General features: G+C 43.1%; 1 protein-coding gene across 1 annotated transcript; it reads right to left on the reverse strand.

The window, feature by feature from the left end:
* Positions 1-579: 579 nt before the first annotated feature.
* il4i1 (interleukin 4 induced 1) lies at positions 580-5,734 on the reverse strand. The gene is made up of 7 exons (XM_018742741.2): positions 5,475-5,734; positions 3,641-3,855; positions 3,332-3,444; positions 2,906-3,107; positions 2,699-2,773; positions 2,026-2,162; positions 580-1,811 (listed from the first exon to the last, which is right to left on the reverse strand). Exons 1-7 carry the CDS (start codon positions 5,500-5,502, stop codon positions 1,052-1,054), a joined length of 1,530 nt encoding a protein of 509 aa, XP_018598257.2. The 5' UTR covers positions 5,503-5,734; the 3' UTR covers positions 580-1,051.
* Positions 5,735-10,241: the final 4,507 nt, after the last annotated feature.

Below are 10,241 nucleotides of genomic sequence, written 5' to 3' on the forward strand. Positions count from 1 at the left end.
ATAAACCCGATAATGTCTCTTTTTGTTAAGACTCAAATAACGGCGTTTGTAATTTTGTTCATACCTTTTGTGTGCCTTTGTCTGCCCTATTGGCAGATTCTCACTCTTATCTGGGTCATTCTTTAAGCTCGAAGTCCTCAGTTGCCCTCATAGTTTCCTGTTTGTGCTTTGTGGCTTCTAAACTGCTGGCATAGTAGCTCTACTGAGATATTGTGATTGCAAATCTACTGTCTTCTCTGCTCATCATCTGAACTTTGCTGCATAACATATTTGAGACCTTTCTGAATGTCTCCTGCAGGGACTGACATTAGTATTATGTTTAAAATAGCAGTGAGTGGAATGCTTGTCTACCATAAAGAAACTTTTGAGTCTTCAATGTTTACTTTTCAGTGCAATTTTTTTTCATTATACATAAATGTTAAATAGTAAGAAACAGAACATGCATAGTTTTAAAACAAATTATAAACTAAATGCATATATGTTAGTGGGAGTGTAACACTGTTCATTTGCAGTCTGATTTAACCCTTGATCAAGGCACTTAACTGAGCTGAACTGCTCCCATTAGAATACTCAGGTGTAAAAATTAGTAAATTAGCAGCTTGTTGTACACACCTAGTATGTTAAGTCACTGTGAATAAATGTGTCAGTTAAATTAAGACTTAGAGCAATTACTACATGTGGGCTGTACTGCACCAAATCCCTATTAAGACCACATGCTTCCTGTCAACGTGGGTTTGTCAAATGTCATTGAACTGTCCTCGGAACAGTTGTTTCCATTTCATGGTCAGTGCTTTTCCATTTCAAGTTCTGTTTTTGTCATTTATAATAATGGGTCAGACCACATGGATCTGTGTTCTGCTGACCTGTGTACTGCTGTTCCCGTGGAGCCCACAGGAAAGCTACAGTAATGCTGGTGTGGAACAGTGGCACCACCGGCAATCTGCAGGTGCCCGAGAGGTCCGTATGGGCTGCCAGCTGACCAGCCTATATAACAACCAGTCCCGCTCCCAAGAATATAAAAATAGTACCAGGTATGTTCTGTTTCTCTGTGTTATACATTTCTATTGTTTATTTTCTGAACAGCTCTCAAAGCTGATTTCATGGCAGTTTCAATCCAGCCATGAGGTGCGCCTGCATGCTCCCCAGCAAAGTAAATTCTCTTCTCATTCTTGCAGAGCTCTTTGAGGTAGTCGATCTTCTGGTAGGGAGTGAAGATGGCAAAGGCACCGTGACTGAAGGGGTCCCGGCCCCACTTCTTGACCACGCCTCCTGTGTAGACGTCACGGATCTCTTCCCCGTGGATCTTTGCCAGGTTGTCAAGCATTATGGCTTTCAATTCCTCCTCATCTGTTCCATCAAAGAGTGCTGCTTCATCTGAATATGTGTAGGATGCTAGTATGGCGCCCCCTTGCCCCGTGAAGTTGTGGCTAGGGTAGTAGATGAACCGTGCTGGGAGGTCCGTAATTGTTTTTCCACCGTAACCTCCGTTCTCCCAGAATCTCTCTTTGAAACTCAGGACCACCTTGGTGGAACCAGAGTAGTGCACTGAGCGCAGAGCCTCCATCTTTGACGCTGACAGCGGAGGCTGGAAGTCCATGAAGAGGGCTGCCTTGGCTGTGGTCGCCACCAGGACGTAGTCAGCAGCGACATAGTCCAGGGTATATTTGTTAGCCTTTTTCTCAAAGTATACGGTCACACCTCTCTTCGTCTGATTGATGGCTTTGACTGTAGCCTCAAATAAAATGGTGCAGTTGAGAACCCTGTAGAACGTTTTCAATAGTTTGTCAAATCCGCCGGTGATCTCAAAATACCTGGGAAGAAAAGGGAAATATTACCGGTGTGTGATTTTTCTGTACTTTTCAGCTTGTAGATGGACATAAAAATTGCCAGTATATTATTTACATGGACTGCTTAACAAATGCACATCATTTCTGGGAATCTTAAGGAAAGACTGTAACAGTGACATTAAGAGCGAGTGTGTCAATGTTTCTGAAGGAGGTGTGTCCGTTTAATGCATTTACTGACGTAGTGTTGTCGTTGATGTCAGCCTGGATGTACAGGGTCTCGGTGAGGGCAGTGTAGAAGAAGCCGTTCTCATTCAGGATGTCCCCAATCATGCGCAGGGCACCCCTGCTGAGGTTGGCCTCCTTCACCAAGTACTCCTGTCATGAGAGAACAGTAGATGTAGAGGATATCTAAAGCATAACAGCTCAGGCAGGTTCAACTATCCTTAAGTTCCTGGAGATGTAAGTTGACAGGCTGTAAGAAGCAGTTTCTGTAGTGTGCGCCTTAATATAGGTTTGTTTTAGAGTACACGAGAGAAATAAACACTGTTTGAACTATTAACTTATTACTATTTATCTCTCAGTGCATAACAATGATCTGCTTGATAGTCAAAAGATATAAGGTATTTTATAGTAGACTAATCAAACTGGCATACAAATTTATGTGACAGTGCAGCCTACTGTACACAGTAAAATCTGGAGTATTAAAAAAACACTGCAACAGTTTATATGGTCTATGCTTGCTCTGCTCAAAGTTCATTTCACAATGCCTGCTTTCACTCTATATATAATCTTTTGACGGTAAGTCGGTTTGAAAATCTGCAAATCTTAGACACAGCCTTGATTTCAAACAGGTGAAGTGTGGTTTCATGTTGAAGCCAGTGCATGAGGGCCAAGCAAGTACAGATTGTTACCTTGACAGAAAAACTGTCATATTTCCTCATCACTGTTTTGCAGTTGTATCCACTTTTTTTCAGGTCATCTCTAATCTGCGAGCGATAAAAAAACAGGCATTAGTGCCACACCATATGCATACCGACATGCAATGGTTATCAGAAGGACAGATGAACTGTAACGAAAACGGCGTATGTCGGAATGCAGAACCCCTTCCCCGCACTCACGGGTTGCAAGGCCAAGCTGAAGAGGTCAGATGCTGATTTACCCTCCTCGGAGGGTGCCAATGGGTATCCAAGCAGGTCAGGGTTATCGTGCACTGCGTAAGTGCGCAGCAGCTTTCCGTTCACAAAGTAGTATGTATTGGGGTTGTACTGGATGAACGAGTTTGTCTTAACATGCATGTTCTGTAAAAACTTCAGTAGAATCCTGTCGAAGAATTGTATCACATGAAGATATTTTAACATACTGCATGTCATATGACATTACATCCAAATGCATTTACACTGTCTGCAGTGAAAAACGACATCCCATTTGAGGGGTGTATTGTACGTTGCACACCTTCCTCTTTTTTTTCATGATGCTTCTGTACATACAGCTACATTTTCTGTTTTTTTTTTTTTTTTTTTTTTTCTCACAGGGATTGCACTCACTTGTGAAAACTGGGAATCCTCATAGCACCAAGCTCTGCATACCAGCCTTCTTCAGGATTCTGGTATGTCTCCACCCTTCCTCCAATACGATTACTGGCTTCGATGATCGTCACCTAGTAACACGAATGAGTTACATTTTCTCCAAAATGGCATACAAATCAGGGAATACATAAATGAGTTTATTAACATAATTTTTATTATTTCAGGCAATTTTACAGTTGAAATATGTGCTGTATATAGCAACCAAAACAAAACATACACTATTGTACAGGTTCTACATATTAGCTCTGATACCAAATATAAATGTACCTTATGTCCAGCATCTTGCAAGAATTTGGCTGCAGTCAGGCCTGCGATGCCAGCGCCAACAACAACGACATGTCGTGGTGTCTTTGCGGGTGCTAGGCCATTGTTTATGATATGAAGGAGGATGTCATAGTCCTCATCTTGGAGACATTTAAACAGGGGGTCATCTTCATATCCATTCGCTATAACTACTGCAACCAGGACTGCAAGGACCAACCCTGAGAGAGACCAAAAATACAATTTAAATAGCATACACACTTACACTTTTCTCCAAAGCAACTTACAATTATTTACCCCTTTATACAGATGGGTAATTTTACTGGAGCAATTCAGGGTAAGTATTTTTCTCAAGGGTACTACAGCTGGAGGTGAGGCTTGAACCTGTAACCTTTGGGTTCAAAGGCACTCACACTAGCCACTACACTACCAGCTGTCCTCCTTTTTTTTTTTTTAGTTACACCAGAATATCTGAGTACCTTTAAATAACAAATCAAGCTTATTAGTGCTATTCCTTTTTAGAAACAGTTTAGGAAAGTAGTTGGGAATGGGTCAAGCTTTTCCCTGCTGCTGTTACTGGCTGTACTGTATCTATTTGAAGCACTATATTATGGAAGTCAAGCAGCTCGCTTGGTATTGGAGGAGGACACGCTGAAAATTTCACTGAGAATCTTGGAAAATACTGTAAGAACCCCGCTTTACAGGGAGTTTGGGTGGGAAAATTGTCTCATTGTAAATAGTTGTATTATGGGTAATATGGAATTGTGTGTAACCATTGTGGGGACTTACAGGGAATATGAGGGGATGAGTGTATGTTGACCACCGCAGGAGAATGAAAAACTGATGAGTGCTAAGTGGGTTTGGAAAGCTGGGTTGAGTTACAGGGCTCTGAGGAAAAAGACTCCTTGAACTGAGTGTATTATTTCCTTGTGTGCTGAATGTTCGCATTGTGTGATTGTACAAAGTCCGTGCGTCCTGTCTCGTCCCATCCATCCGAACCCAGAGCGCAGCACGCTACAATACTCTTATTATATCAGTAGCCTTACATAGTCGTAACGGTTCAGCTATTTTACAAAATTCTCTGTGAAATTTCTGTTAGTGAAAGAGCGCCGATCAAATAAGACGTGTTGGACAAGAGCGCTGTGAAACGCGGTTTTGTTCCGACTAGCGCATGAGTCACCGCGCATCCTGCGCTGATGCTCCGCCGTTTCTCTTCGGTGCTGCGGGGAAACAGAAACCGACGAGAAAGAAAAGCGCTGCTGCGCTTTGCTGCCGTTTCATCCGTTTTACTACACCTCGGTTGTTTATAGGACCACTAACGCAGTAGAAAAGCAAAAAACAAAAACAACCCTGACCCGAAAGAAAAGGCACACAACAACTGCTAGGCATCTAGACATTTTATTTATTAATAGCTCGCCATATTTTCATAAACGACTTAAGTAACGTTAATTACATCTGAAATCATATATACTTCACATGCTCTAGATAAAGTTAATACACAACTGTTACTTTTTTCCAACGAAACAGTTTTTATAGATGTAGATTGCTTAAAATGAGCCCAATAAATGCTTAAAATTCACAGAAAAGAAGGAGACTACTTTTTCACAGCCTAAACAACTCCCTCCTTTAAACTTTGCAGCGTTTAGAATTTATTAATGCCATTACTATCATTAATAATCATATTACTCGGAAAATAGGCTGCTGTAAAAAGCGCGCCAATATTCATTCCATTTCAGTGTGTTCTAGTCCTTTCGTTAGAATACCGGCTACTGCGGAGTATCGAAAGGAGCAGTAGAAGAAGGGAAGGGAAGGGAAGGGAAGGGAAGGGAAAGGTACGTACAGGTGGAGGAAGTGTGACTGTGACCCATGTCCTCGACGCCTCTTCGCCTCCGGTCCCGGAGCAGAAATCTGATGAGATCACTCGATGGCTCGGGTTTTATTCACCTCGGAGAACAAGCGAAAGTGAAGGAGGACCGCGGGCGCACTGTCAGTAAGTCACGCGTGTTGCGCGCGTGGAGCGGCCGTCGCACGTTCGCAGGGGACGGGTTCGCACAGTGGTGCGCTTCGGACTTTCTGGACAGACAGGTGGCCTCACGTGTGTGTCTGCGACTGTCTCACTACAGTGTGTGAGGAGGGCGAGAAAAGACGTTTTTGTATCTTAGCAATTAATCCCCTGGCTTCACATCTTTTGGCAGGTGACAAAGAAAAAGATAACTTTCGCTTTAAGAGACATTGTTTAATGGTAAATCTCATTTTTCGAAAACGATGTGCCGGCTGACTCAAACTCAAAGTGTCTTTTTTTTCGGTTTGACTGGAGAAAGCGGGCACTCGCATGTCTTAACTGGAGAGTTTATTCTGGGTCTAGATCTTTAACGATGACCTCTGTACTTGGGGCATTTCATTACATGCCTTTATTCTTGAAATCGTGATAAGGGGCACATATGCCATCATATGCTCACAAAGATAAGTGAGGAGGAAATCAATACCTAAATAAAACCATAGCGTATGATTATGTTTCGCTCTTGTGACTGTGACTCATTTCTACTTCCACAAATGTACAAAGCTTAGACTAAGTGGTAAAATCCATACTGTGCGCTGGGTTTTGATGGAAATTCCAGGCAAGGACTTTCTGAACTTTGCATCTTTGTTGCATTTTAAAGTATTTTTGTGGGAGTTCCCTACATATTCAGAATTTTGATGGAAGGTACTTTTCTTCAGAGTCACAGCGCATACATAGTCGTCGTACAGTGATCGCTTACACAACAAGGGACAAGTGAAAAGAGCGAGTTTCAGATTCCTCGGATACTTGCATACTTCCATTCACAGTAGGTACCGTACTGTACAGCAAAGTGTTATCCCTGGGCAGTGTTTATGAAAGCAGATTCACTAACACCATGTTTTCAGTGTCCCTTGACTTGGTCAGGGTTGTGCTTTAGGCCACAAGTGATAATGACTGAAAATGTTACGATACCTACGCATGTCCCAGGTAGTTACATGAAAACATGACGACTCCACAAGAGTTTTCACCACGAGAGTGTTTTCATGTAACTACTTTGAAAATGAATGCCAACTCCTAACCGGAACACAGCAGCTGCTGACTCCCTTTCGAAACTTCTAAGAGATGATGAAAAGTTTAAATTATTTATTGGTCATCAGTGAGCAGTATGGATGTAGGTTCTAGTCCACCTTAGGTTGTGTGGAGTTCTCATGCTCTCCTTGTGCTCACACAGGTCTCCTGTGGGTGATCTGGTTTCTTCTTACCAAAGACATATTGTAGCACAATGCACTCTGGGTTAAGATGGGGCAAAGAAGGATGCACAGACAGCATTCATTGTAAACTTTTATTGGAACACCAACGCACAGCGAGCGGTATAGGTGTAAATACAAGGAAATAATGCTGTCAGCCCAAGGACCCCTTTTCTTCAAGGACCTGCACCTCAAGCCAACCTGCTTGACACTCCTCAAGCTTTCCTCCTCCTTTTTACTGGTCAACACACTCACCCCCTTATATTCCCCATGAGTTCCCACAGTGGTGGAACACTTAATTCTCTTTTACCCACAATACAACTATTTACATTTTCCTGCTCAAATTCCCATGAGAGTCATTACAGTATGTTTTAGGTAAATTGGTGACTCTAAATTCCCATAATATGTGTAAGGCAACCTTGTGATGGCCTGGAGAACCCACCCAATCCCGATACTCAGTAATTCCAGGAAAGCTATGAACCACTGTGACCCTACAAAGACAAGCAGTTACCAAAGATGGGTGAATGATTCATTGAATGTTTCACTTTACTCTTCCTCTCATTGTTACTGTTATAATGTTGTGTAATTTGCACTTACACTTTACTGCACTCACTCTCTCACTCACTGGCTTTCATTTATAGCTGGTCCAATTCACAGCCAGGGTGGTCCAGAGCCTATCCGAAAAGCACAGGTCACCAGCCAAACCAGGGTACACTCTGAATGGAACGTCAGTGTGTCACAGCTTATATTTAACTGAAAATCATATTTTACTGCTTTCGGTGGCGCAGTGGGTTAGACCAGGTCCTGCTATCCAGTGGGTCTGGGGTTCGAGTCCCGCTTGGGGTGCCTTGCGATAGACTGGCGTCCCGTCCTGGGTGTGTCCCCTCCTCCTCCTCCTCCGGCCTTACGCCCTGTGTTACCGGGTAGGCTCCGGTTCCTTGCGACCCCGTATGGGATAAGCGGTTCCGAAGATGTGTGTGTGACTAAAAATTTTACTCATACATATTACAGAACATACATCATATTTAAATGTTTGGAATAAAATTAAAAACAACCCTCTAATGGATTGATATTCCATCTTGGCCTGCTTGGTTCTTTGTGTTTTCATCTTTACAATTATTATGGTGAATATTCTAATTTGTGCCAAGCAGGACCAAAGCACCCCCCAAAAATCACATGGCCTCAGTGCTCAGTATCAGAGAGATGTAAACATTAGACTGCTAGGTGCTAATTCAAAACAAGTCACTGGCCAAAACCTGTTTTGTACACACAAAAGTGAATTTTTACATCTGTCAGAATATTGATTGGTATAAATTCAAGGGATTTGCGAAAAGCAAAAATTTGCTATTATTTCAGCATTTGCTGATGACGTGATGGGTATATTTTTAACAGTTTTCTTAACTTTTCTAAAACTTCTGTTTGTTACAGAGTGAACATGACATCTTTTTATGTGAACACCAGAAGATGTCAGGAACATGTATACAAGGAGGATAGAAGTTTGGCACTTAATTCATCTTCCTATCACAGAGTTTATGGCTGCTGTCTAATACAAACAAGGTTCTTATCTTTGAACATTTATGGTGCAATCGGTCATCAGGTGGAAAGGAATAGGAATTTTTGGAGACAAGATATATTAATTTCAGTAATTTAACTCAATTTGATTTTGATGTGGGGGGCGTGGTGCTGCAGTGGGTTTGACCGGGTCTTGCTCTCCAGTAGGGCTTGGGTTCAAGTCCTGCCTGGGGTGCCTTCCGACTAACTGGCGTCCCGTCCTGGGTGTGTCCCCTCCCCCTCCAGCTTTACGCCCTGTGTTGCTGGGTTAGGCTTCGGCTTCCCGCGACCTCGTATGAGTCAAGCGGTTTCAGACGATGTGCGTGTGTGGATTTTGCTGTGCCTATAAATTAAAAATATTAAAATTAAAAATCAAGAACAAATTTCCTCTGTGTATTTTGTGCGTAAATTCGGAAGCCAGTGTATCTCAGTCTGGATTTGACAGAACGTACTGCTTTGCTTGCATTGTTTAACAATTAGCAACTAAACATGTCATTTAACAGTTCATGGACTACCGGGCACAAGCGTTTGGAGTGGTTTTGTCCTATTGAAAAAATAGCAAATAATGATATACATGAATACAAATGATATCACATCACACCACAACTCTGAGAATCTGTAGAGTTTGTGAACAGGTTGTCCTTGTTCAGTATTGAAATTAAATTTCTCTCCTGCACACACAACCATCTGACCCAGTGCCATATTAAAGTTTTGTGTTTCTGATGGTATTGCGGAGTCCAGTAGAACCTGTTGGTTGTCGTTCACTACTTCCATTCACCATCAGCAGCAAGATTATTTTAATCTTGTGCACGCCTTAAGACTTACCGTATATCTTGCGCTCCATCTTTAGATGGAGAAGGGAACTTTTAGGTTTCAGGTTTGATGGCTCTAGCTGTGACACTGTATGTGTCAGAAAGGTATGTGTGCCCCATGTGTCGTTCATTTGTTGGTTTCACGTTCTCTGCAAAATGGCACAGCAAGTAGTGCTGCCGCCTTATAGCGCCCAATCTATTTGGGCATAGATCTGGATCTGGCTCAGCCTATGTAGAGTTTGCATGTTCTTCCTGTGCCTGCATGAGTTTCCTCTCACAGTGCAAAGACGTGCAGTTCAGGCGGATTGGAGACGCTAAATTACCCATAGTGTGTGAATTGGTGTTTGTGTGTGTGTGTGGTTACCCTGCATTGGACTGGCATGCTGTCCAGGGTGTACCCCCGTTCAGCCTTGCACCCAGTGCTTCTGGGATAGGCTTTGGACCTCCCCAACAATGACTGAAACGAGTGGTTACTGAAAAAACATGGAAGGATGGGAAGGAAGAATAAAACAGCCATAATGCCACCTGCTCTGTTGGAGCTACACACACAGTCTGAAACTGCTTGTCCTGAGCAGGGTTGTGGCAAACTGGTGCCTAACCCAGCAACACAGGGCGCAAGGCTGGAGGGGACACACCCAGAACAGGGCACCAGTCCATCACAAGACACCCCCAGCAGGACTTGAACCCTAGACCCACCCGAGAGCAGGACTCAGCCAAACCCACTGCTCCACCGTGCCTCCCAATTGGAGCCCATTCAAGCAAAAATCTTTCAAGGCTTTGCAACAAGGTTCCTATATAGGGCTTACAGTGTGTTGGGTACAACAGGCTGTCACAGGAGGAAGACCATGAAAGCTTTTACTGGGGCTGTGGAGCAGGCATGTAGATGGCTGTGGACCAAGCGAGGTGTGCTGTGGATCCCAACTTGGTTGGGTTACCTGAGTGAGGCAGCCTGATGTTGAAAGACTAAACACTAAATGCTCTCAGGGTGCATCACTGAT

This window comes from Scleropages formosus, chromosome 10 (genome assembly GCF_900964775.1).
Source record: "Scleropages formosus chromosome 10, fSclFor1.1, whole genome shotgun sequence".
NCBI lineage: Eukaryota > Metazoa > Chordata > Actinopteri > Osteoglossiformes > Osteoglossidae > Scleropages > Scleropages formosus.

Bases quoted from the DNA above. Each gene is read 5' to 3' on its own strand.
- il4i1 (XM_018742741.2), bottom strand. From the start codon at position 5,502: ATGGGTCACAGTCACACTTCCTCCACCT. The intron at 3,856-5,474 runs GTACGTACCTTT...GGTCTCTCTCAG, and splicing joins CAGTCACACTTCCTCCACCT to GGTTGGTCCTTGCAGTCCTG. The intron at 3,108-3,331 runs GTGAGTGCAATC...ATTCTTCGACAG, and splicing joins AGGATTCCCAGTTTTCACAA to GATTCTACTGAAGTTTTTAC.